We start from the raw sequence: 27,473 nt of genomic DNA on the forward strand, positions 1-27,473 counted from the left end.
GAATTGGGGTCTCTTGCATTGCAGGAGGATTCTATACCAGCTGAGCTACCAGGGAAGCCTGACCAGGGATCAAACCCAGGCATCCTGCATTGGGAAAGTGGAGACTTAGCCACTGGACCACCAGGGAAGTCCCCTAATAGCTATTTCTTGAATGACACGAATGAATTTCTGTTATGAGCTCTGCTCCATTGGAGGAAGGATTTAATCTCAGCCAATCCCTTTCTTTGAAGGGCATCTAAGCTCAGAGGATTGAAATGTCTGGTCTGGGTCATCTTGCCTGCATGTGCCATCTGCTGAGGCTTTCTCATTTCTTTCACCTCTTTGGGGTGAAAGGAAGGATGATGGGAAAAAAATGATTGGGGAACATCACTTAATTTATAGCAGAAGAGTCAATGACCACACAGCTTTGTCCCACTTTATTCCTTCATACACTTCAGACCCAGCACACTCAGTAGCCGGAGTCCCAGAGATACACAAGCCTCGCCCAAGCCAGGGAGCTCTGCTCCTGGGGGACCATGCTCAGCACTGTTCCTGGGCCATGGCCTCACTGATTCTTACAGAAAGCCTGAGAAGCAGGACAGGTAGGACTGGTGATCCTCATTTCACAAACGTGAACACCAAGACCAGAAATGGTTATGTGAGTTACCTGGGTTTGCAACATGGGTTTGGGGCAAACCTGAAGTTGGGAGACAGATGTGCTTTGCTCTGGGTTCACCAATTTTCTTCAGTGGGTAGCTTTTCAGACACCTGCTGGAAGTTGAAAACGGGAGGAGTGATGAGAAATCAAATCCTGATGACCTCATTTGAGATCCTGGATCCAGCCATGCCTGAATCAGGATCACCTCCTGGATGTATCAGTAACTGCTGATGGTCAAGCCAGCCCTTCCAGCAGGAGGCACACCCATTCATTTACGAAAGAAATATTTTCTGAGTAAAGAAACAGAATCTGGATTCCTTGGGGTGAGACTTATACTTTGGTGAAACAAAAGTCTGTGGTGGGGGGAGGGTCGGAGGGGGAGGCACAGGCTTAGACTGTGACATGATTGAGAACTCTCACAGCCAGGGAAAGCCCTGTGGAGGAATTAGAGTCAGTGAGAACCTAGAAAAGGGCTGGGTATTGAAATCTTCTTTAGTTAGTCACAAGGAAGCACGCTGAGATTCTGGAGTCAGAAGAACCTAGATTTAAGTTGTCAATCTGCCCCTCTCGGGCTGTGTTAATTGGGTAAGATACTTACCCTCACTGAGCTTCAATTTACAAATTGTAACGTGTCCATGACAAGAGCTGATCCATTTCAAGTGATGTGGTGTAAGGATGAAATACTGTGTGGCCAACACTGAGCAGAGTCAGTACAGGAAAGAGACAGGCAGGGCAGGAGAGTGGTACCTGCATGGTCTCTGGAATGAGTCTCTGGGTTTGAATCCTGAGTTTGCCACAGGTCGCCTGTGTCATCTTGGACAAGTTACATATTTCTCTATGACCAGTTTCCTTATCAATAAGATGAGTACCTATCTCATCGGGTTAGACCGAAAGTGCTTAAAACTGGACTTGGCAGATAACAGGACTTTTACTGTTCCAAGAAGGTGATCCTATATTTGTGAAGACTCTCATTCGTAAATGACAGAAATCCATCTCAAATAATTATAAACTGCCTGAGGAGCTGGCACTACTGGAAAAGAACCCGCCTACCAGTGCAAGACACGTTAAGAGACATGGGCTCGATTCCTGGGTTAGGAAGATCCCCTGAGGAGGGCATGGCAACCCACTCCAGTATTCTTGCCTGGAAAATCCCATGGACAGAGGAGCCTGGTGGGCTACAGTCCATAGGGTCACAAAGAGTTGTACACGACTGAAGTGAGTTAGCATGCATACATGAGGAGCTTATGTAGCTGAAACACTCAATGGTTTACTTAATTAAGACACGGCTGCATCCAGGGGTTCAAATGATGTCAACAAGATTCAGACCTTCAACACCTCTGAGCTCTACGTTCTTGTCTCTGTTTCACCCTCAGGCTGGCCCTCTCCAAGAGGGGTCCTTGGCAAACTCCAGTTCCAGCTTACTACCTTAGCAACCCAGTGGGAAAGAGCACTTTTCTTCCTTAACAGTTTGAGCCAAGGCTCCAGGACCATTCCTCACCAGACCAACTCGGTCACTGGCCCATCCCTGAACCAATCACTCTGATCAGAGAGATGGAATGTGTTGGCTGGTCAAACTTAAGTCACGTGTTCCCCGCTTTAGTCAACCACAACAGCCAGACCTATTTGGAATTTTGATGGGTCATCGCACATCCACCTCTAAGCTAATAACGTCGTCACTCTTCTCATCCCACCCCTGACACACAGGCTGAAGTGAGGCAGAAATTGTTTCCTACAGTGGAATCAGGGTGCTGATACCAAAAGACAAGAGTGTAGACCCTCCTCAGGCAGATAGAACACATGTGCCCTCCAGAGTCCTGGTACTGACCTCAGCCTCCCTGGTCATCAGAGAGACCCACCTGATCTCTCCCCACCATGCCCTGATCCTGAGCCAGTCTAGTTAATGACAGCTGGCTGTAGGCTCCAGGCTTGAGGCTGACTGACCATGCCCAGGGACAGCACTGCCAGGAACCCAGGGAATGTGCTGTGAACCTCAGCATCCCTCCTGGGAAAAGATGCACATCTCTAAGTAGTGGGCTGGGCTTCAGGACCCCAAGAGAAAAAGCCACAGTCCTGGAGGAGGAAAAGGCAAGGGGACAATTCCAGGGCCCAGATTTTGCAAGGCTCTGGAATTAAGAGGGTCTCAAGCAGTGAAGAGACACTAACACAAGAAACTTAGGGAAGAATTCGGACTTGGAGGAAATGCTCCATACTCATCCCTTCACTGACTTATTTGTTGATTTGATGACCTACTGTGTGCCAGGAACTGGGAAGTCAGCAGCAAACAAGGAGTGTGTTCTTGGAGTTTATGGTAGCACAGAATAAACAGACATATAACTAAACCCATAATTAATTATTTATATGTTCCCCCAAAAGAGAAACATGGGGTGCTGTGAGAGCAAATAATTAGATGGCATCAGCCTGAGTACATGTGGATGGTAAGATCTTAAGGGCAGGAGGAATTAATCTAACAGGGAATGGGTAGAGAAGGATATATGAGGCAGAGAGAGTGCAGGTGCAAAGTCCTGAGGCAGGAGCAGGAGGAGTACGGGCAGAAGAATCTGGAGCTGGGAAGAGGCCAGATGACACAGGACTGTGCAGAACTTCTGTCCTTATCCAACAGGAATCCACCTTGTCTAAAATTCCCTCAGGTACAATACACAACAAACAGACGTTTGATAAATACTGATGAATCACCTACTATGTACCAGACTTTGTACAAGGTGTCTGAGATACAGCAGTGCTTATATTTTAGTGAAGAAGTCAGAAATTAAACGAGGCAAGAAGGGCTTTCCTGATGGCTCAGTGGTAAACAGTCCACCTGCAATGCAGGAGACCTGGGTTTGATCCCTGGGTCGAGAAGATCCCCTGAAGGAGGAAATGGCAACCCACTGTAGTATTCTTGCCTGGGAAATCCTTGGACAGAGGAGCTATAGTCCACGGGTTGTAAAAAGAGTCAGACGTAACTGAGTGACTAAATAGCAACAGTAAATATAAACAAGATAATAAACAACTTACATATAATCATAAACGATGTGAAGGAAGCAACTAGAGGCAGGTGGAGACCTAAATGTTGAGAACGAGACAGCTCCAAAAAGGGCCAGGAGAGAGCGGGGCAGGCAGAAAGCTGTGTTCCTCAACCTCCTGCACATTAGAATCACATGTGCATGCTCAGTCTCTAAGTCATGTCCACCTCTTTGCAACCCCATGGTCTGTAGCCCACCAAGCTCCTCTGTCCATGGAATTTCTCAGGCAAAAATACTGGAATGGGTTGCCATTGTTCATCAGGGGATCTTCCCAACCCAGGAATCAAACCTGAGTATCCTGCTTTGCAGGCTGATTCCTTACCACTGTGCCACCTGGGAAGATGCAGCATTTTAGAATCACCCAGAATAGCTAAAAAAGGCCAACCCCCACATCCAGAAATGTGGGTTGTGGATACCAATACTGTTTAAGAACTTCTAGGATGGTTCTGGGGTCAGCTGGGACTGAGAACCCCTGGGTCAGACCTGGCTACTCAAAGTGAGGTCCACGGACCAGCAGCAGCCACACCACCTACAAGCTGGTTAGAAATCCCAGAAGGGACAGAACCTCAAGCCCTTTCCCAGACCTACCAGTTTCAAATCTGCATTTTTTACAAGGTGCCCATGTTAAAGTTTGAGAATGGTTGACCTAGAGTGTAGTGAAAGAGAGAGGTGTAGATAGGACAAGGTGGGACTGGAGAGATGAGAGGAGGTCAGATGAGCTTCACTCTAGGGGCCTCGCTTCATTCTAAGTACAGCACAGGTTCATATGCCACACCCCAACACACACACACACAGCACACGGGCATGCAGCCATACCCACACGTGGGCACCAGGCCCGTTTACATTCTATGCTTTTCTAAAATATATTTGCACCCACCTCTGATAACTTCAGGCTTCCCTGGTGGCTCAGACGGTAAAGAATCTGCCTGCACCACGGGAGACATGGGTTTGATCCCTGAGTTGGGAAGATCCCCCGGAGGAGGGCAAGGGAACCCACTCCATATTCTTGCCTGGAGAATTCCCATGGACAGAGGAGCCTGGAGGGCTACAGTCCAGGGGGTTGCAAAGAGTCAGACACGACTTAAGGACTAAGCACTGATAACTTTAGATGCCCTCCTCAGGGTAGGTAGGGGCATCCCTATCCCATCTCTCTCTCTCTCTCTCTCTCTCTCTCTCTCTCTCTCTCTCACACACACACACACACACACACCTGCCCTTAGACTCACCCCACCCACAGACACCCCTGCCTCACTCCAATCATATTGCAACTTAGAAAGACTCCAGTGGGTGAATGTGCAGGGAGAATGGAGGATCTAGAGGAAGAGGCCACACTTTCTTTCTCCTGCCCAGATGGGGGAGAAACCATCACATCCACACAGGTTACAGGGAGGCAGCCAGGCTCTGTACTTTGCAGAACTAAATCCCAGGATGGAGTTTGCTCCAAACGCCAGAACTATTCCTGGATGTCAGGTGCAGTTAATGGTTGCCGTGGCAACCACCCATGCTTAATGACTAGAAGAGAGTTAAAGATGCTGGATAAATGTCAGGGCCCAGGATGGATTTGCTGGGAGCAGATCTGTTCGCACGGGGCAGAGTTGCCCAGTGAAGGTTGAAATGAGCAGTTCAGGGTAGCTGGAAACAGATGCAGAAGACTCTCTCTCCCCCTTCTCAGGTTAGTAGAGTCAGAATGGCACAAAATGTCAAAAAGTGTAGATTTCTACATGGACGGTTTCTACATAGACTCCAGGTTTGGGTTTGATCCTGCAACATGTTCTCAGAGATTGCAGAGGGTGTAAATATAAGTCTAGGTCCTTGATGAATTAAAAGATGTCACTTTATAAAAAAAAAAAAAAAAACTTTTCTGGAGGGCATCCCAGGTGGCACTAGTGGTAAAGAATCTGCCTGCCAATACAGGAGATGTAAGAGACCTGGGTTCCATCCCTGGGTGAGGAAGATCCCCTGGAGGAGAGCATGGCAACCCACTCCAGTATTCTTGCCTGGAGAATCCCAGGGACAGAGGAGTCTGCAGGGCTACAGTCCATAGGGTCGTAAAGAGTCGGACAAGACTAAAGCAACTTAGCACACATGCATGTAAACTTTACTGGATTATTTTTTTAATGAAGAAAATGCCAAATTAGTGCTGAAAAAACAGCCTTTTGTAAAGATGATGTCCATAAAATGAGATGATAAGCCACAGACTGGGAGAAAGTATCTGCCAAAGACACAGCTGATAAAGGGCTGTTTCCCAAAATATATGAAGAACTCTTGAAACATGTATATTACCACATGTTAAATAGATGACCAGCACAAGTTTGATGCATGAAGCAGGACACTCAAAGCTGGTGCTCTGGGACAACCCAGAGAGATAGGGTGGAGAAGGAGGTGGGAGGGGGGTTCAGGATGGGAGGGACACATGTGCACCCATGACTGATTCATGTCTGCTGCTGTTAAGTCACTTCAGTCGTGTCCGACTCTGTTCGACCCCATGGACTGCAGCCCACCAGGCTCCCCCGTCCCTGGGATTCTCCAGGCAAGAACACTGGAGTGGGTTGCCATTTCCTTCTCCAATGCATGAAAGTGAAAAGTGAAAGTGAAGTCGTTCAGTCGTGTCCGACTCTTGGCGACCCCATGGACTGCAGCCTACCAGGCTCCTCCATCCATGGGATTTTCCAGGCAAGAGTACTGCAGTGGGGTGCCATAGCCTTCTCCATGATTCATGTCAATATTTGGCAAAAGCCACCACAATATTGTAAAGTAATTATCCTCCAATTAATTAATTTTAAAAAAGAACTCTTAAAGACCAACATTAAGAAAACAAGGAGCCTGATTATAAAATGGGCCAAAAACTATAACAAACGTGTCACTAAACTCAAATTAAGACAACGAGATACCACCAAGCACCTAGTAGAACGACTGAAACCCAGAACGCTGACCCCACCAAAAGCGGGTGAGCAGCAGAAGCTCTCATGCATTGTTTCTGTGCTGGGCTAAGTTGCTTGTCTTGTCCAACTCTCTGCGACCCTATGGACTATTGCCCTCCAGGCTCCTCTGTCCATGGGATTAGTGGGTTGCCATGCCCTCCTCCAGCGGATCTTCCCAACCCAGGAATCGAACTTGTGTCTCTTTATGTTTACCTGCATTGGCAGGTGAGTTCCTTACCAGTAGCACCACCTGGGAAACGTTGCTGGTGAGAATGCAAAATGGAACAGCTGCTTTGGAGGACAGTTTGGTGCTTTCTTACAGAGTAAATATACACTTAACATACAATCCAGCAATCATATACCTTGGTATTTGTCCAAATACTCCTTGGTATTTATATCTACACAGCAACCTACACATGGATATTTATAGCAACCGTGTTCACAATTGCCAAAAACCTGGAAGCAATCAAGATGCCCTTCAGTATGCATGCGTGTATGCGTGTCGTGTCCGACTCCGTGCCACGCATGGACTGTAGCCCACCAGGTTCTCCTGCCCGTGGGATCCTCCAGGCAAGAATACTGGAGTGGGCTGCCATGCTCTCTTCCAGGGGATCTTCTCGACCTAGGGACAGAATCCATGTCTCCTACATCTCCTGCACTGGGAGATGGGTTCTTTAGCTCTAGCACCACGTAGGAAACCCATCCTTCAGTATGTGAGTGGATAAATAAACTGTTGCACATCCAAACAGTGGAATATTGTTCAGTATAGAGAAAAAAGCTATGAAGCCATGAAGAGGCATGGAGGAATCTTAAAAAATATATTTTTTATTGTGGTAAAAGTCACATAATATAAAACACACTGTTTTGACTATATGACTGTACAGTTCAGCAGCACGAAGTACATTCATGTTGCTGGACCTCTCTCACCATCATCCATCTCCTGAATTTTTCACCTTCCTAAGCTGGAACTCTGTCCCCGTTAAACACTGACTCCCCATTCCCCCGTCCCCATTCCCCATCCCCTGGTCCCTGGCATCTACCAATGTGCTTTCTCTTTTTAACTTTTTATTTTGTATTAGAGTATAGCTGATTAACAATGGTGTGATAATTTCAGGTACGCAGCAGAGTGACTCGGTCATACGTATATACCAATGTACTTTCCGACTCCACGAATTTGACTGTTCTAGGTACCTCATCAGAGAAGGCAATGGCACCCCACTCCAGTACTCTTGCCTGGAAAATCCTGTGGGCAGAGTAGCCTGGTAGGCTACAGTCCATGGGGTCGCTAAGAGTCAGACACGACTGAGCAACCTCACTTTCACTTTTCACTTTCATGCATTGGAGAAGGAAATGGCAACCCACTCCAGTGTTCTTGCCTGGAGAATCCCAGGGACGGGTGAGCCTGGTGGGCTGCCGTCTACTGGGTCGCACAGAGTTGGACATGACTGAAGTGACTTAGCAGTAGGTACCTCCTACAAGTGGAATCAAGCAGTATTTGTCCGCACCTAAAGTATATTGGAATGCACTTTCCAGGTTAACTTAACATATGTCCTACAAACAGACTGTGTCTTCTTTTTATTTCCCCCTGTGCTATACAGTAGGTTCTCATTAGTTATCTGCTTTATACATAGTAATGTAGGGGGTGGGATAAATTAGGAGATTGGGACTGACATGGAGGAATCTTAAATGCATATGGCTACGTGACAGAAACTGTATGACATTCCAAGTATATGACACTGGAAAAGACACAACAAAAGGAGACAGTAAAAGGAATGGTGGTCAGCAGGGGTCAGGAGAGAGATGGATGGATAGGTGAAGCACAGAGCATTTTTAAAATTAATTTATTTTAATTGGAGGATAATTTCTTTACAACATTGTGGTGGTTTCTGCCATACATCAACATGAATCACCCACGGTGCATATGTGTCCCCCCATCCTGAACCTCCCTCCCACCTGCCTCCCCACCCCATCCCTCTGGGTTGTCCCAGAGGACCAGCTTTGAGTGCCCTGCTTCATGCATCGAACTTGCACTGGTCTTCTATTTCACATATGGCAAAATACGTGTTTCAATGCTATTCTCTCAAGTCATCCCACCCTCGCCTTCTCCCACATAGTCCAAAAGTCTGTTCTTTACATCTGTGTCTCCTTTGGTGCCTTGCATATAGGATCGTCATTACTGTCTTTCTAAATTTCATACATATGCATTAATAAATTGTATTGGTGTTTCTCTTTCTGACTTACTTCACTGGCACAGAGGATTTTTTAAGGCAGTGAAAACTATTTTGTGTGATACTATAATGATAGATACATACTGTTAGATATTTGTCCGAACCCAAGAATATACAACATCAAGAATGAAATAGAATATAAACTATGAATTTGAGTGATAACGATGTGTCAGTGTGGGTTACACAGTGTAACCCATGTGTCATCGGTTATAACAAAGGTACCATTCTGGTGGGGATGCAAATAAAGGTAGAGTAATGAGTGTGTGGGGCAGGAGGGTATCAGAAATCTCTGGGCCTTCCCCTCAAGTTTGCTTGGAACCTAATACTGCTCTAAAAAGTACAATCTATTGAAAAAATAGCAATAACTCTTTGAACCCCACGTCTCCACCTGTTACTCTGTAAGTGTGCCGTTCACATGCTGCTTACTCGTGTTAAAGAGCACAGGCAGGGAGCCAGGAGTCGGCTCCAAGTTGCACAGTGGGTGTCTCTCCAGTGTGTCTCTGTGACGCTGTGTGGCGCTGCGCTTGGAACTGCTAGCACCTGGGAATGCGGAGGTCAAGTCCAAGGGATCAGCTGCTCTGAGCTCCCCGCTCAGGGCAGGGACTCAGGGCTGTGTGATGCTCCCTTGTTGAAAAAAAAAAAAAAAAACACTTGTATGGCCTCAACCTCAACCTTGTAAGAGTGAATTGCTTTCCACAAACCCTTGCAAACTCTATCTGGACCTGCTCCACGGTCAAGGTCTCACAAACTCACAGAGGTCAAGTTCTTTGTGTGTGTGACAATGATCCTGTGTCTGTCTGGCTGCAGAATGTGGCTCTCAGACTCTGGTGAACCTCGGAATCCTGCAAGAGCCTGCTAACAAGCAGTTTCTCAGACTCTCCCTAACTCACTGCCTTGTGTAGAGAACCCAAGAATACACTTCTTTTTTCCTAACAAGAGCCCAGGTGATTCTCATGTGGATGCGCCCAGCTTTTCCAGGAATCCAGAGAAAAAGGGTTTCCCCCAGAACCCCTGCCATGAACCATTTGTTTGGTCTGGAAACTGATGGGTTCTTTGACTACTGCCAATGCTTGCCAAGGTGCGAGTAAGATGATTTTTCACTAAAATGATTATGGGGATCATCCCCCACCCTCATAGATAATCTGATATTAAAATAACAATAATAAGCTGTTAAATAAGGAAGGACAACACATTTCAGGATTTTTTCCATGCTATTTTAATTTTGTTGTTGTTCAGTCACTAAGTCGTGTCTGACTCTGCGACCCTGTGAACTACAGCATACCAGCTTCCCTGTCCTTCACTATCTCCCAGAGTTTGCTCGAACTCATGTCCATTGAGTTGGTGATACCATCCAACCATGTCATGCTCTGTCACCCCCTTCTCCTCTTGCCCTCAATCTGTCCCAGCATCAGGGTCTTTTCCAATGAGTCACCTCTTCAGCTGGCCAAAGTACTGAAGCTTCCTCAGCATCAATCCTTCCAATGAATATTCAGGATTGATTTCCTTTAGGATTGACCGGTTTGATCTGTGTTGTCCAAGGAACTCTCAAGAGCCTTCTCCAGCACCACAATTCAAAAGCATCAATTCTTTAGCTATTTTAATGATATTTTGTAAAAGTCAAATATCGATTAATTTCCCATCCTCATTTTTTCCTCTCTCTGTTTTTACCCCTGCTTTCCTGGTACCCCCAAACACATGGCTTATTCTGCCTAGTTGGCAGAAGTAGGTGTTCTACATCAGTGCCTATGAAGTTTCAGGTGCCAAACTGGGCATCCAAAACACAGAAGTGGAGAGAACTGCTGTCTTGGCTAGGATGGGCCAGGCTCTTGACTCTGCACTTCAGAACCAGCTAGGACCCAGGCTTTGGGTTAGAATGGAGTTCCAGTTGGGCCTGCAATTAACCAGACAATTAAAGACCACAAAAAATTTTTACCCCAAACCCAGCAAAGGGGCTAATCAAGCAAAATGCCCAATGTCAGGCTCTGCAGAAATAAATCAGACCTAGAACTGGTGCAGAGAAGGACAGACAGCACCACAGGCCCCTGCTCTGAGCTCAACTTTCTGTACTTGCTTCTAAGGCAGGACACTCACTTGATAAGGCATCTCTGTCCGGGTGGATGTGGCTGGACTCTGGCTGGATCATTGTTCCTCCCCCATCATCAGTTACTTCTTCAGAAGGTTCATGATAGCTTTCAATGACTCCTCTGATGATGCTCTTCCCTTCCTGCGCCTATGCAAGCTCCTGCCACCGTCTAAGAGATCTTCTAAAACTGTAAATCAGATTGTGTTTCTCACCTATATAAAGCCCTCCAGAAGCAGGGACCACACACCTCTCCAGCTCCCAGCCCTGACCTCAAAGGGACTCCATCCTCTGGCTCCTTTGTGGACCTGTTTTGGTTTTGTTTTTTTTTTTTTCATTCAAATGTTCATAACAGCTTTATCTATAATATAATATTTCTACTTATGAATAATTCATATACAATGAAATGCACCAATCTTAAAATTTTGTAATTCATTAGGTTTGGGTTAATGCATGCACTCTTGTGACCCACTCTTTATAAGATTTAAAACGTTTCTAACGTCTCAGAAAGTTCCTTTGTTCTTCTGGTTAATCTCTGCTACATCACTCCATCCCCAACTCCCAGGGTATTTAGTAGTCTGATTTCTTTCACCGTAGATTAGTTGTTTTTTTTTTTTATTTTATTTTTAAACTTTACAATATTGTATTTGTTTTGCCAAATATCGAAATGAATCTGCCACAGGTATACCTGTGTTCCCCATCCTGAACCCTCCTCCCTCCTCCCTCCCCATACCCTCCCTCTGGGTCGTCCCAGTGCACCAGCCCCAAGCATCCAGTATCGTGCATCGAACCTGGTTTTATCCTGTCTCCCCCTTACTCTGCTCCCTGCACTTCCCTCGATTCCAGAAACACGCTCCATATTACCCTGCCTTGGGGCCTTTGCACTTGGGGTGCCCTCTTCCTAGAAAGTTCTTCCCTCACATCTTCAAATCTTGTCACTCAGGTAATCTTCGCAGAGAAGACTTCCCTATCCACCCAATCTTACAGTTCTCTCCCTCCCCTCCCAAGACACTCTCTCTCTCTGGAAATTATTATTTTCATGGCATTTATCACTATTTGAAATCGCCTTTTCCATTTTTACAGAAACCTTTGTTTCATTTATTTATTCATTCACTGTTGGTCCCTCTGCACTAGGCTATAACAGCCTTGAGCTCCAGAACCTAGTCTGTTCATTCACTGATGAATCCCGTGTGCCCAGGACACAGCTTAATGCAAACCAGGCACCTTGGCAGACATCTGTTGAACAAAAGACTGAATTTGGATGTGCACTGACAGCAGTTCGGGAGCCTCAGAAGAGCCTGTTTATTTCTCCTTAATTCACTCATTCCTATTAGGAGCCATGAGCCATAATTGCTGTACCCCCAAGTGCTGCGTCTTGCTCAAAGACACCTAGTTCAGGGTCCTCATTATTGGTGAATTCATTATCCAAATTCTGCACATGCGAGGCTGCATGGATGAGCCAGCAAACTCCGTCTTACTGTGAATGTGTCACCTGACCTTTCATAAAATCAATCTCTGCTCAAACACACCCCCAGCCCCATCCCACCGCACCCCCGTTGAATACCCTGTGGTTCATGGTCGTGGCCAGGCAGCCTCTCTCTGATTGCCAGCTCATGTCGACTGTGACCAAACCACGCAAATAGGAGGCAAAAATGACTGCAAAGTGAGAATGGGTGTCTTGCAGCATAGTCAGGACTTCACGAGATGGATGTGAGGGTTGTTGGGGATTTGGTGGCGTGGGGTGACATGCCAGCCAAGGGCGACCAAGAGCCCGCACAGAAGGGCGCCAGTTAACAATGGGAGAAGAGAAACCCAACAAGAGTGATGATGTGATAGGCGCATCCCAGCCATTTGAATATCAAAGGATCAAGAGGAGCCCTTGAGAAAATGATGACATGCTCAAACATTTTTCGCAAAAGTGACCCACTTTATGATCCGGCTCCGAAAGTCAGACTTTATAATCCAGCTGGGAAAGCGAAGGATTTCATATTGCACCATCATGCGATTGTATCAGACAAAGGTTGCCCCCTCCCACCAAAAAATCCACATAACTGACTTTTGGGTTCATTGTAGTGTATAGTTAGAAAAGATAAGACAAAATAAACATAGTCTCACTAGTGATGATTCTATTTTCAAGATAAGGCTGGAAGAACAACCTTGAATTTTATTATTTGCTATGAAATGATGGTCCCTATTTTTATTTATTTATTTTTGGCAGCTCTGGGTCTTCACTGCTTCTTGCGGGCTTTCTCTAGTTGCGGCGATTGTCACGGCGCGCGGACTTCTCACTGTGGTGACTTCTCTTGTTACAGAGCACGGGCTCTCTGGTCCACGGGCTTCAGTACTTGTGGCCAACAGGCTTGGTTGCCCCAAGGCACGTGGGATCTTCCCGGACCAGGGAGTGAACTTGCATCTCTTGCACTGCAAGTCAGGTTCTTAACCACTGGACCATCAGGAAAGTCCCGGTCCCTATTCTTAAGTGAGCTCTCCTGAAGGCTATGAGTCTCAACCTTAGTTGATCAGTTATACTTATCTGGGCAGCTTTACAAACTCCAGATGTCCAGGCTAATTAAGTAAGAATCTTCAGAAAGATTCAGAATCTTCAGAAACTAAGATCAGCATTTTCCAGCTGTGCCCTCAACCCCTGAAATCCCCATGTGCATCCCATGTTGGGAAGCACCGTTTCAAGGTATCCAGCATATTCAAAAGCAGAGACATTACTTTGCCAACAAAGGTTCGTCTAGTCAAGGCTATGGTTTTTCCTGTGGTCATGTATGGATGTGAGAGTTGGACTGTGAAGAAGGCTGAGTGCCGAAGAATTGATGCTTTTGAACTGTGGTGTTGGAGAAGACTCTTGAGAGTCCCTTGGACTGCAAGGAGATCCAACCAGTCCATTCTGAAGGAGATCAGCCCTGGGATGTCTTTGGAAGGAATGATGCTAAAGCTGAAACTCCAGTACTTTGGCCACCTCATGCGAAGAGTTGACTCATTGGAAAAGACTGATGCTGGGAGGGATTGGGGGCAGGAGGAGAAGGGGACGACAGAGGATGAGATGGCTGGATGGCATCACTGACTCAATGGATGTGAGTCTCACTGAACTCCGGGAGTTGGTGATGGACAGGGAGGCCTGGCGTGCTGTGATTCATGGGGTTGCAAAGAGTCGGACATGACTGAGCTACTGATCTGATCTGATCTGATCTGATCCTCTGTAATAAAGATCTGCCTTAATACCAGGAACCCAAGCATCTTTACCATCAGGTGGTGGTTTTTGCTTTCTTAACACAAGTACTTTCGGGGCACAGATTTGATGTTTGTTCTTCTTTCCTGATTTCTCAAGGCAGATTCATCACAATGAGCATTTAACAAAAGACCTATATCACTGGACCCAGATCCCTCGTCTCAAGTGAGCCTCGGTTTTCATTCTGAGCTGGAGTTCAGGGGCCTGACGTTTGACTGCAGCAGCCAAATGGAATGGGTGCCAAGGTCCAGGCACTGGCTTGGCTGTGTTTCTGGGCTGGACCAGGTTCTGGGCACCGATGCTGGGCTGGGTGGGGCTGGCTAGGAGCATCCACCCTCAACCTGAGCACATGGTCACTGTCCAGAGACTGCTCAGAAGTAATCCTTTGTCAGGTCAGATGGTGCCACAGCCACCAAATTCTGCCCCAGGACTATCAACATGGGCTGCTCACAGTCCGCAGGAGGTGGATGGTAGGAAACCCACCTGAAGACCACTGAGGGGCTCTGCCAGACTGATCTCCTCCCTTCAGAGGATGGACATCCTGTGGACAACTGCCCTCCATTCAGGGTCTCCCTTCAGGACTGCAAACTTGAAAAAAGGATGGTTGATTTGAATGACTCTCTCACTTCCCCTGGTCTTTCTGCTCTGGGTCTGGTATTTCCCATCTTGAAGCCAAAACCACTGAAATCAGAGCTGTCTTTAGCTGACCCAGAAAAGCTCTGTCGGGCCCTTGCCCAAACGTGGTACAGCCGGCAGTCTAGACCTGTTCCTGCTGGGGTGTGGCGGCTCCTCAGGCTTCCTGCCTGGCTCATCTCTATGTGGGAATCACACGTGTGCACACGCCCACACACAGGTCTGTGCATGTATAGACACATCCATGTGAGGGTGGCAGGGAGAAGACACGATCTCCAGCTTCCCCATGGCTTCCTTTCCCCCTGTGCCCCAAATAGTTAGTAACAACATTAATAGCTGTCCCTTGGTTTGGGTTTTTTTTTTTTTTGGCGGGGGATGGGATGCAATAGGAGTCACACAATGTGGCATGCAGGATCTTAGTTCCCCAACCAGGGATTGAACCTGCGTCCCCTGCATTGCAAGCTTCGAGCCTGAACCACTGGACTGCCAAGGAAGTCCCAGAAGCTGTCGTTTGTTAACGCTGTTCTTGGGGCTCAGCACCATATTAGTACCATTTAGGGGATTTTGCTAAGACCTCAGGCTCTGAAGTTAGACAGACCTAGGTTTTAGGCCTCAGGTTTCCTGTCTATAAATGGAGTGATTGGATTAACACACACATAATAGTAACCATCAATCTAAAGCTCTAGACAAACATTAACTCTTTTAATCCTCATTTAACCCCACAAGCTATATACCACCAGTATTCTCAGATTACAGACAGGAAACTGAGATACACACAAGTTCAGTAACTCGCAACACAGCCAGCTCTCACAGTCAGGCATTTTGGCTCCTGAATCCACGCTCCTCACTCCAGTCTACAACCAGCAGGAGTACCCGCTTCATGGGGTTGCAAGCACTACACAAAGATCCCTTAACTTGACGCGTGGCACAGGGCACATCTAAACAAACAGCAGGTAACATCCTTATTTCTTTGAGAAGTTATTTGCAGATTATTGTTTTCTTACAGGAGACCGAGGCTCAGTGGAATAAATAACTCATCCAAGGTCGCTCAACCAATGAGTTAGTAAGTGGTGGAACAGAGATTTGAACTCAGGCCTGAGGGCTCCAAAGCTTTGTTCCTATGACTGTGCCACTGGACAACCTCTTTATAAGTCAAATATGTACCTGCTAAGGAGGTGTTGTTCAGTTGCTCAGTCGTGTCTGACTCTTTGTGACCCCATGGGATGCCAGGCTTTCCTGTCCTTCACTATCTCCTGGGGTTTGCTCAAACTCACGTCCATTGGTGATGCCATCCAACTATCTCATTTTCTGTCGCCCTCTTCTCCTCTTGCCCCCAATCTTTCCCAGCATCAGGGTCTTTTCCAGTGAGTTGGTTCTTCATATTAGGTGATCCAAAGTATTGGAGCTTTAACATCAGTCCTTTCAATAAATATTCAGGATTGATTTCCTTTAGGATTGACTGGTTGGATCTCCTTGCAGTCCAAGGGACCCTCCAGAGTCTTCTCCAGCACCACAATTATTTGAAAGCATCAATTCTTCGGTGCTCAGCCTTCTTTATGGTCCAACTCTCACATCATACATGACTATTGGAAAAACCATAACTTTGACTATGTGGACCTTTGTTGGCAAAGTGATGTCTCTGCTTTTTAATATGCTAAGTTCATCATAGTTTTTTTTTCCTAAGGAGCAAGCATCTTTTAATTTCATGGCTGCAGTCACCATCCGTAGTGATTTTAGAGTGCAAGAACATAAAGTCTGTCACTGTTTTCATTGTTTCCCCATCTATTTGCCATGAAGTGATGAAATTGGATGCTATGATCTTTGTTTTTTGAATGTTGAGTTTTAAGCCAACTTTTTCACTCTTTTCTTTCACTTTCATCAAGAGGTTCTTTTGTTTCTCTTCACTTTGTGCCAATCTCACCTGCATAGCTGAGATTATTGATATTTCTCCCAGCAATCTTGATTCCAGCTTGTGTTTCATCCAACCCGGCATTTCACATGATGTACACTGCATATGTTAAATAAGCAGAGTGACAATATACAGCCTTGATGTACTGACATCAAGGGAGTAATTTTGAACTAGTCCATTTTCCATGTCCGGTTCTAACTGTTGCTTCTTGACCTGCATACAGGTTTCTCAGGGGGAAGGTAAGGTGGTCTGGAATTCCCGTCTCTTAGAGGGTACAGCCTTTATTTCTCCAAATTACAAGAATCTGACCTGTTTGCAAAAATTCCAGAAAAGTATACTCAATATTTTGTAATAACCTATAAGGGAAAAGAAGCTGAGAAAAATGGATATATATGTGTGTGTGTATGTGTGTGTGTGTGTGTGTGTGTAAATTAATACAGCATTGTAAATCAACTATGCTTCAGTTTAAAAAAACTTGAAGGAAAAAAAAAGAAATTCCAAGCAAAACAGCCTAATCCCCACTTCATGATTGTTGATGGCCATTTCCCAAGATCAGGCTGGGTGCCCATGGTACTCATATCTGAAAGGAAATACTCAGGATGGAAACTGAGCCAGGGAACATGGAAACACCACTTTCCCTGGAGATATGTGACAAGGGCTTTATGAGTTAAAAACACAAACATCCCATTTTCTGGGCTCCCTCCCCAGCCGGGCTGCCTCCCTGGCATGTCTGGAAGCCCCTCAAGGCCATGTAGGTCCTTTAGGCTACCCCAACCCTCAAGGCCATGTAGGTCCTTTAGGCTACCCCGACCCTCAAGGCCATGTAGGTCCTTTAGGCTACCCCGACCCTCAAGGCCATGTAGGTCCTTTAGGCTACCCCGACCCTCAAGGCCATGTAGGTCCTTTAGGCTACCCCGACCCTCAAGGCCATGTAGGTCCTTTAGGCTACCCCGACCCTCAAGGCCATGTAGGTCCTTTAGGCTACCCCGACCCTCAAGGCCATGTAGGTCCTTTAGGCTACCCCGACCCTCAAGGCCATGTAGGTCCTTTAGGCTACCCCGACCCTAAGGAAGAGATGGAGGTGACCTTGGTCCTTGTGCAACCCAACCTCCGAGATATTCCATAGACCTCAGTGCTGAAGGCACAGCTTGAAGGGCAGCTGATGGACCCAGTAACACCCCCACAAGAAGCCCTCTTCCACCCACTGGCCTCCTTTCTGTTCCCCAAGCTCATTCCCAACCCCAGAGCCTTGGCACTTGCACTGCCCTTGGCCTGGAAAACCCTTTCTCCCGCTCTTCACACCACTGACTCCTTCTCTGTATTCAGGTCTGAGGTCATATGTTTCCCTGGACCACCCTGCCCCAAGTTGCCAACCATCTCCCCCACCATCACATCATCCTGTAGGGTTTCTTTACAGCAAAGTTATCTTATTCTTTTATTGAATAGTCTATAGACTCTCTTTTCCAGCGAGGATATAAATTCTGAGGACCAGAATCTTCTTTGTCTTGGCCACTAGTCAATTCCTAGGACTTAAAACAGCTCTGGTACACTGTGGGTGTTTGATAAATTTGGGGGAAGGATGGAAAGAAGGAAAGGAAGGAGGGAGGGAGGGAGGGAGCGGGAGGTTGAAGCAATCAATCTTCACAGCCCAGTTCTCATGCCTGCCCTACCCCAGGTATCCATCACCTTATCACCTGTCACCAGTGGCTACTGGATCTGTCTCCCAGACCAGCCACCATCGATCCTCTTAACACCCTGAATCACTCAGAGGACCCAAAGGAGTTTTTCTTTCACTCACTCCCTCTCATCATCTCACAAGTTATTCCACTCTGCCTGGAGCCACACACCTCCCTTACTCTGATTAACTTTTAATTAACCTTCAGATCTCAGTTTAGACATGATTTCATTCAACATTCAGTTAACAGAAATCACTCTACGAAGTTATCAAGCGAGAGAATTTTGGGTGATGAAGGAAGCGCTTTTACTTTAATCTTATGCCTTTTCTATATATACTGTTTGAATTTTCTAACTACATACATATATTCTTTTAGTTTAACAGGGGTTATCTGAATACAGAATAATGGATTGCTCCTTATTTTCTTTCTAACATTTCTCTGCTTTGAAAAAATATCCTAATAAATGTACTTTGTCAATGTCAGTACCACAATGACTTAATTATTACAGCTTTGTTTTATGGTTTAATATCTTACCAGAAGCCACCTTCCTGACTTCTTTCATTCATTCTACTATTTTTTTCATAGTGAATTGCCTCCAGCTTCCATTACCAAATAGACAATTCGATCACCTGGAAAGAAATGATAATTTTACCCTATTTTTTATCGTGTATAACTCTTAATTCTGTTTTATTTCTTCTTGTATTGGAGCTTGTAGAACCATGGTACATAATAGAGGCAATTGTGGGCATTCATATCTCATTCTTGATTGTAATGGGACTATTTCTAGGGTTTGACCTTTGAAAAGGATTGTTCGTTTAAAGGAGGTGCCTTCCTCATAGGAAAGAAGTATTCTTCTATTGTCAGAGCCAGGGATGAGCCGTTAGTGTAAACTTCTCTGCAGGATGAGTCTTGTTGTCACCCCAAATCCAGTCCCTGTAATTACACTTCAACACTTCAGGAAATCTGTCTTGGGTCTCCCTGTCATTCCAAAGCTCTTTTTGGGGTCCTGAGGTCTGTGAGTGCTCACAGCCTAGCTCCCTATGTGCTCTACTTGGGGTTCCCATCCCCTCTCACCTGTAACCGCTGGTCTGCCTCCTAGACCAAGCACCACCGAGCCCTCTCCTGGTGTACCACATTCCTGGTTTCTGCTTCTCTCAGCCCCAGTGTCTTAGCCTCAGCTGTACTAGGACAGTGCTTATCTCTGTATCCTGACTTCATCCTCGCAGGGTACCTGTTTTCAGCATCTCTCTTGGTTCCATCCTCTGCAATTCATGGGCAAGTCCAATCCCATCCTGTGTTTTCCTTAGATTTTACTGATGTGGGGAAATACTGATGAGAAAATATAAGTGAGAATAAGAACAGCAAAATCTTTATTTAAAAAAAAAAAACTATTTGTGTGTTACAGCCTGGGGGGTGTGGGGAGAAGGCTGGAAGGAAACATACAGAAATGCTAAACAGTGGTTATTTCTGGGAGCTGGCAATATGCTACATGTACGAATGGCCAAGTTCACTTTTTGATGAGTGTATGACTTATGGTGCCAGCAGCTTCATTTTCAGTGTGGAGTCTTCCTCAGGGAAATTCTTGATTCCCTTTCCTTTTGTATTGCTTTTTAAAATCTCATCATGGCACCAATGTGTCTCTTCTGGTCCTAAAATACCTCCCCAAGCCAATGGTAGGAATAGTTATAATTTATTGAGTTCTTACTATGTGCCAGGAACTATACTAAGTGCCTTTCGTCATTGCCTGATTAAAAGAGTTCTGTAGAAACTGCTGAGTACAGCACTACTATTACAGCCTCGATTAATTCTCATGACAACCTCATGAAGTTATTATTGTTATTATCTTCATCCTGTAGAAGAAGAAATTGAGATTTGGAGCGGTAATTCACCACAGGTAGCTCAAGTAATGTAGAGCCGGGTGGGGACTTTGGCCAACTAGAGAAACTCACATCCAGTCCAAAGCAGGGGAGGGGTTACTGATGCCCAGCTGCTGGGGATTGTTTCCACATGGACACGTGGGACAGAGCGCCCCATTGTTCAAGAGAAGCTGCAAATCAGATTTTCCTGGGACATATCCTGAATTTTAAATTGCAGCGATATACTTAACTTATAAAAATATACAGGACTTCGATGGTGGTCCAATGATAAAGAATCCACCTGCCAGTGCAGGGGACATGGGTTCAATCCCTGGTCTTGGAAGATTCAACATGTTCAGGAGCAACTAAGCCCATGAGTCACAACTGTTGAACCTGAACTCTAGAGCCCGGGAGCCACGACTACTGAAGCCCGCGTGCCCTACAGCCCATGCTCTGCAACAAGAGAAGCTACTGCAAAGAGTGGCCACCTACCCCCAAGTCTCCCCAACTAGAGAAAGCCCTTGAGCAAGCCCACATGCAGCAAATATGACCCAACACAGCCAAAAATAATTAATTTAAAAATATTAATAAAATTTAAAATCAAAATACAATAAAATACAAGTGAAAAACAGAACATAAACAAACAAACACACCAAACAGAACATTCTTCAGTCCAAATTTGCCCTAGATAAACATTATCTGCTTCAGAAGCTCCAGCTTGGATTAAGTTCTCCAGCCCCAAGAAGGCCCATTTGTTTCCCACTTTGCCCCCACCGCAGTTTGTACACAGTCTGTGTCTGACTCTTTGCAACCTCATGGACTATAACATACCAGGCTCCTCTGTCCTTGGGATTCTTCAGGCGAGAATACTAGAGTGGGTCGCCATGCCCTCCTCTCGGGGATCTTCCCAACTCAGGGATCAAACGCACATCTCTTATGTCCCTCGCATCAGCAGGTGGCTTCTTTACCACTAGAGCCACCTGGGAAGCCTCCTTAGGCAAACAGTCAATAATTTTGGCTTTGCTGTCTCTACCACAACTACTCAGCTCTGCCATTTTGGCACAAAAATCGTAAACAAACGGCATGGCTGGATTTCAATACGATTTTATTTGCAGACTCTGAAAGTTGAATTTCATCTAGTTTTTTTTTTTTTTAATGTGTCATGAAACAACATTCTTCTTTTGATTTTTCCAACCATCTACATATGCAAAAACCAGCCTCAGCTCGTAGGCTGTACGAAACAGGTGGTGCAACGCTTTAGACCACTTAAAATTCTTGACCGTTTCTCCAGGAGCCACTGGTGTTCGCTGGCTCTGCATCCTAGCTTCAAGCTGCCTTAAGCCCCCTTAGGTAAGGCGCATTTCACAAGCAGATGCGGGCGTGTGTGTAGCCCTCCAGTCCCGTGTGGTTCTGACTGGTCTGTTTCAGTAGTTCTCACATTTAGTCTTCCGCTGAACTTTTCCTTCCTGTGAAATCTCTTGTTGGGAATGTGAAATAGCTATTAATAGGTGGTCCTACAACCACTCTTCTTGCCCTGCCCAGTGGCCCCTGATGTAAACCCTGGAAAAAGCATAGTGGATGGAAAAACCACCATCCTATGGTCTGGTTTATAACAGTGGATGGACCATGAAATGGTCATAGAGCCATCTGGCAAAGGACTTTGCTTACAACCCTAAAATGTGCTGAAGAGAGTGCAGTTCTGAGTAGTGATTATGAACTTGGCTTTGGAGTCTGAAAGACTTACATTTGAGTGTGCCGCTTGTAGCTGTATCCTTGGGAAAATCACCTGCTTTATAGATTTCCTCATCTGTGAAATAGGGCTCATAAAACCAGGTACCTCAACAGGCTGTCTTGAGTGCTAGAGAGGATTTAGAATGGCATGTGGTATACGGTAAGTGCTTCACATGTGTGACTTATTCTGATTTGTTATCCAGCCAGGTGGAAGGGGATGGGGCTTAAAAACAAACAGGAATCTGGCTGAAACTCTCAAATCCAAACAAGAAAAAGGAAGGCCTTTTCTCAATATCAGGGAAGGAGTTCTGAGTTTGTCCTTCTTCCAAGAATTTCTTTGAGTCTTCAAGCCTTCTCTCCAAGACTCCCCTTCTTGGTTCTGAGTCCCTTCTCTGCCTGGTAAGTGGAGAATCAAAACCGAGAGAATGGGCTCATATCACATGCCATTTTCTGTGAAATGCCTCTGGTTTGGAGCATACTTGTAGTGCGGGTTAAATACATGGCTCTCCTCGAGACAAGGAAGCAACCTAAATGTCCATCAACAGAGGAATGGATAAAGAGAGTGTAGTACGTATACACAGTGGGATGTTGCTGCTGCTGCTGCTGAATCACTTCAGTCGTGTCCGACTCTGTGTGACCCCATAGACGGAAGCCCACCAGGCTCCCCCGTCCCTGGGATTCTCCAGGCAAGAACACTGGAGTGGATTGCCATTTCCTTCTCCAATGCATGAAAGTGAAAAGTGAAAGTGAAGTCGCTCAGTTGTGTCCAACCCTCAGCGACCCCATGGACTGCAGCCTTCCAGGCTCCTCCGTCCATGGGATTTTCCAGGCAAGAGTACTGGAGTGGGGTGACAATGGGATGTTACTTAGCCATTAAAAAGGATGAAATAATGCTGTTTGCAGCAACACGGGTGAACCTAGAGATTATCATACTAAGTGAAGTAAGTCAGAAAGAGAAAGGCAAATACCATATGATGTTACTTATATGTGGAATCTAAAATATGACGTAAATGAATTTCCACAAAGCAGAAATAGATGCACAGACATACAGAATAGACTTGTGGTTGCCAAGGGTCGGGGTCGGGGGATGGTAGGGAGAGGGATGGATTGGGAGCTTGGGATTAGCAGACGCAAACTGAGACATATAGAATGGATAAACAACAAGGTCCTACTGTATAGCAAAGGGAACTATATTTAATATTCTGTAATAAGACATCATGGAAAGAATATGAAAATTATATATATACACATATAACTGAATCATTTTGATGAACAGCAGAAACTAACAGAACATTGTAAATCAACTACACTTCATTAAAATTTTAAGAATATACATGGCACGGGACTTCCCTGGTGGTCCAGTGGCTAAGACTTTGTGCTCCCAATGCAGGGGGCCCAGGTTCGATCCCTGGTTGGGGAACTAGATCCTGCATGCCACAACTAAGATCCTGTGGGGCCAAATAAATAAATAAAATGTTTTTAAAAATGCATAGCGCTCCTATTATTATCAGATAATAATAGACATAGTGTAATGGTAAAGCCAGATGCAAATATTGACTCTTCCCTTCACCAGCTATGACAACTCTCTCTCCTTTGCGATCCTGCATTGGCTCATCATTGAATGTCAGTGTGAACAGTCCCTACCTCCTAGGGTGGTGGATGAGAGTAAATGAGAAGAATGTAGGTTTTAGCTCTGTGCCTTGCCCACTGGAAGCACTTCAAAGGTGCTAGCCATTATAATGATGCGCCTAGAGCTTTGCAAAAATTATCTTACTTCATATATGATCTTATTTCTTACAGTAACTACTCTGAAAATATAAGCCCAGCTGTGTGTGAATATAAGCCTTGTCTGCGGTCCTCGACACCACCTGGCCCCTCACCTCCACGCCATCTCTACGGGCAGAGACAAGAACAATAAGGCATAATTTCACACTGTGTTGTGGTGAGAGGTTCTGAAATTGTTTGTCATTTATGAGAACTGGCAGAGCCATTAACTGCCCTGGAGACTGGCTAATTGGCTAGTTAAGAAACACCCACAACGATTATCAAACACCCGCAATGAGTTAACTCAGGCTGATGGCGAAGGAAGAAAAGGAAAGAGAATGCTGACTGTCGTTTCCCCAGGATATACCCGTGCAATTCTGTCCTCCTGAAGGAGTGAGCTGCACAGCAGAGCCCAGCAAGCTGTGGCTCCAGGCAAGGAGATCGTTAAAGGGGACTATCCTGTGTTATCTATCAGAGAGATAGATATCCGAATCCGTGCCTGGAATCCACACCGAGGAGCCAGCAGACCTTGACTGTGTTCTGGCTCACCTCTTACGCATTTGAGCGCAAGCACAGTTTTGTTTTGTGTTTTAATTGGAAGATTATTGCTTTACAATGTTGTGTTGGTTTCTGCCATACAACAACTCGGATCAGTCATAACTATATATTAATATATATCCCTTCCCTCACGAGTCTCTCTCCCATTCCCCCCAAAATTATTTATTTGGCTCCTTGGGGCTTTGTTGAAGCATGAGGGGGTCTTAGTTCCCCTGACCAGGGATTGAACCCAAGTCTTCTGCATTGCAAGGTGGATCCTTAACCAGTGGACCAATGCTATTGGCCAGTTGCTTCATCTGTAAAATGGGACGATAAGATTTTATATATAAATATATATACACACACATATATGTCTACCCACTGGGTTTCCCCGGTGGCTCAGCAGGAGCCACAGGAGACACATGTTCGATCCCTGGGTCGGGAAGATCCCCTGGAGGAGGAAATGGCAACCAACTCCAGTATTCTTGCCTGGAGAATCCCATGGGCAGAGGAGCTTGGCAGGCTACAGTCCATGGGGTCGCAAAGAGTCAGACACGATGAAGCAACTTAGCACGCACATGCACACACACACGTGTATATTCCACTTTCTTTTCCCCTTTCCCCTCATTGACTGGGGAAAAAATAACAGCTCTCATGATGAATGCTTATGCTTCCTAGCTCTTTGCCCTTCTAAATAGATCCCAGGATCATGCAAAATCTAAGCAGAAAGTTTCTGTCTCCAGCTTTATTTATTTTTTTCCTCTGCTAATCTCCTTTTTGTGCCCCAAGAAAGATGCTGATTGACCCACCAAGGCAGAACCACCAAGTCTGAAGGATCTTCACTGTGGGAGAGGAGAAGCCCCAGGCTGGGCCCAGGTGTTCTTTCTGCCCCCCTCCCCCGACTCAGGGCCACACTTGTTTCCACAGGGGCTTTCCGAGGCGTGTGCAAGAAAATTGATCACTTCCCCGAAGATGCTGACTACGAACAGGATACAGCTGAGTATCTCCTGCGTAAGTTTCCCTGACTTCCAGGGTCCCCCTGGCGGGAGGGTGATGAGGAGGGGTGCCCTGCGGTCGCCCAGCTGCCTCTGAGTTTGAGGCTCCCCAATACCTAGCCTCATAAATGGATATGTGCAATGAAGCTTCAGGAAAATCTTTGCTACTAGACAGAGACATTCAGGCAGTTCTGATATCTGAGTCTCTTTCATTTCAGTGAACTAGAAACAGGAAAAGAAAAAAAAAAGGTGAATCAAACCTCAAAAGTTCTTTTTAGTCCACTTACAAGAAAATCTAAGGGTTTTCTGCAACTTGAATACAAGTTTTCACCTGCCCCAGAGGGTGGATTTGAGGTGCTAATGGGTGAGGTGCTAATGGATGAAGTGCTAATGGGTGAGGTCCTAAGGGGCAAGGCCTGGGAGGATAAATGTAAACCAAGGTTCACCCTTCTTCAGTTTCAACAGCAGGGCTAGTGTCTCCCCGTAGATTGTCCCAAGGTCAGTGACCCTGATATGATGGGGAACTGTCATGAACACAGAATGTAGGAGGCAGTAGGGTATGCTGAGCAAGGGCTCTGGATTCTGGTCGACCAGGGCTTTTACTCCACTGACGCCCAACTAGCTGGGTTAGATGTGGGCCAAGGTGCTTTACCTCTCATTGTAAAACCAAACACTATAAAACTCTTAGAGGAAAACAGAGGCAGAACACTCTTTGCCATAAATCGCAGCAAGATCTTTTTTGACCACCTCCTAGAATAATGAAAATAAGAATAAACAAATGGGACATACTTAAAAGCTTTTGCGCAATGAAGGAAACCATAAACAAAACAAAAAGACCATCCCCAGAGTGTGAGAAAATATTTGCAAACAGAGCAATTGACAAGGAATTAATCTCCAAAACATACAAAGAGCTCATGTAGCTCAACATCAAAAAACAAAAACAAATGACACAATAAAAAAATGGGTGGAAGACCTAAAATAAACCCCTCTCTAAAGAAGACACACAGATAGCCAACCAACACATGAAAAGATGCTCAACATCTCTAATAATTAGAGAAATGCAAATCAAAACTGCATCATCAAAAAGTCTCTCACCTTTCTTTATAGTCAGGAATGAAGACTATAACGTCATCCATTTAACAGGGTCACGAAAATTACATAAGCTGATGCACATTACACACCGCCTGAAACCATACGTGTTGGCTCTTTTTTGTGGCATGGGATGAACAACAGCCAAGGCCAACAGCAGCCAAGGGCCTGACATTGATCCTGGCACAGAGAGAATTGGAAACAATGTAATTTAAATAGAATTTCTTCAACAGGGAGCCTGAGTTTCCTCAGAAGGGAAATTTTAAGGCACTGACTAATCTACTATTAGAGAGTGTTAAATGTAACATTTTTTAAAAAAAACTACTACAGTAATATCAATAAAAACTTCAAGAAATTGTGGTATTCTGATTATGCTTGTAACTCATAACTCAAGCAGAGTGTTTTACAATTAAAATCAGTTTTCACTCTACTCATGCTTGCCAGTCTGCAGAGGGACTGTGGGTATTCATATGAGCCTTTAATCACATAACAATATAAGTGGTGCTGGGGGATCAGTTTGAAAGAAACAGACACTTCTAAGCTAAATTTTAAAATGTAAACATATTATTTCCCTTTTTTCAGCTACTTGGATTTGCCCAATGCTGCCTAGGGTTTATATGAGCAGCTCAAAAAGATCTGATGTGGGAATAGAAGCCACATTTAGAGAGGGAGCTTGACCAGAGTTTGGGGGATGACATAGATTATTATTACTTGGACTTCCTCAAAAAAAGGATTATTCTAAAGCCATCACAAGTGGGCTTTTATCAGAGTGCCTAAGTTTTTACTTTTCTTCCCTATTTTGATGTTTGCCCTGCTGGGGATGAAACAGAACTGTGAGTTCTATTTCACAACTTGCAAAACTGATTTTAAATTCTTCCAAGAGATGCACCTCTTTTCCAACAAAGTATATCTCTCCCCTCTTGGAAGGTGAAGGTCCTCACCATCAGCCACCAAACCAGGTTAAGGAGGGACTGTCCCAAGCACACGAATTTCCTGCTGGGAATGTTGGAATCCCTGACCCAGTCACGTGGGGCCAGGGTCCCATTCCTGCAGGGGTCTCCAGCCCGTCCAGTCCCATGCTGTTAGTTCCTGCTGTGACCACACCCCAGGACAATGGGATTCTCCACACTAATTTGTTTGCTTTTTCTTCTTTCTT

The 27,473-nt window shown here is 45.5% G+C and overlaps 1 protein-coding gene and 1 non-coding gene across 2 annotated transcripts in view; both read left to right on the plus strand.

Moving 5' to 3' along the window:
- CACNG3 (calcium voltage-gated channel auxiliary subunit gamma 3) overlaps nucleotides 1-27,473 on the plus strand; it is a 101,236-nt gene that overhangs the window by 62,612 nt on the left and 11,151 nt on the right. The window contains exon 2 of the mRNA XM_019987274.2: nucleotides 25,161-25,244. Coding sequence (XP_019842833.1) covers nucleotides 25,161-25,244 — 84 coding nt within the window. The remainder of the gene's footprint in view (nucleotides 1-25,160; nucleotides 25,245-27,473) is intronic.
- On the plus strand, nucleotides 23,280-23,352 carry TRNAG-CCC (transfer RNA glycine (anticodon CCC)). The gene has a single exon. It is a non-coding gene; the product is annotated as a tRNA-Gly (tRNA).

This window comes from Bos indicus, chromosome 25 (assembly GCF_029378745.1).
Source record: "Bos indicus isolate NIAB-ARS_2022 breed Sahiwal x Tharparkar chromosome 25, NIAB-ARS_B.indTharparkar_mat_pri_1.0, whole genome shotgun sequence".
Taxonomy (NCBI): domain Eukaryota; kingdom Metazoa; phylum Chordata; class Mammalia; order Artiodactyla; family Bovidae; genus Bos; species Bos indicus.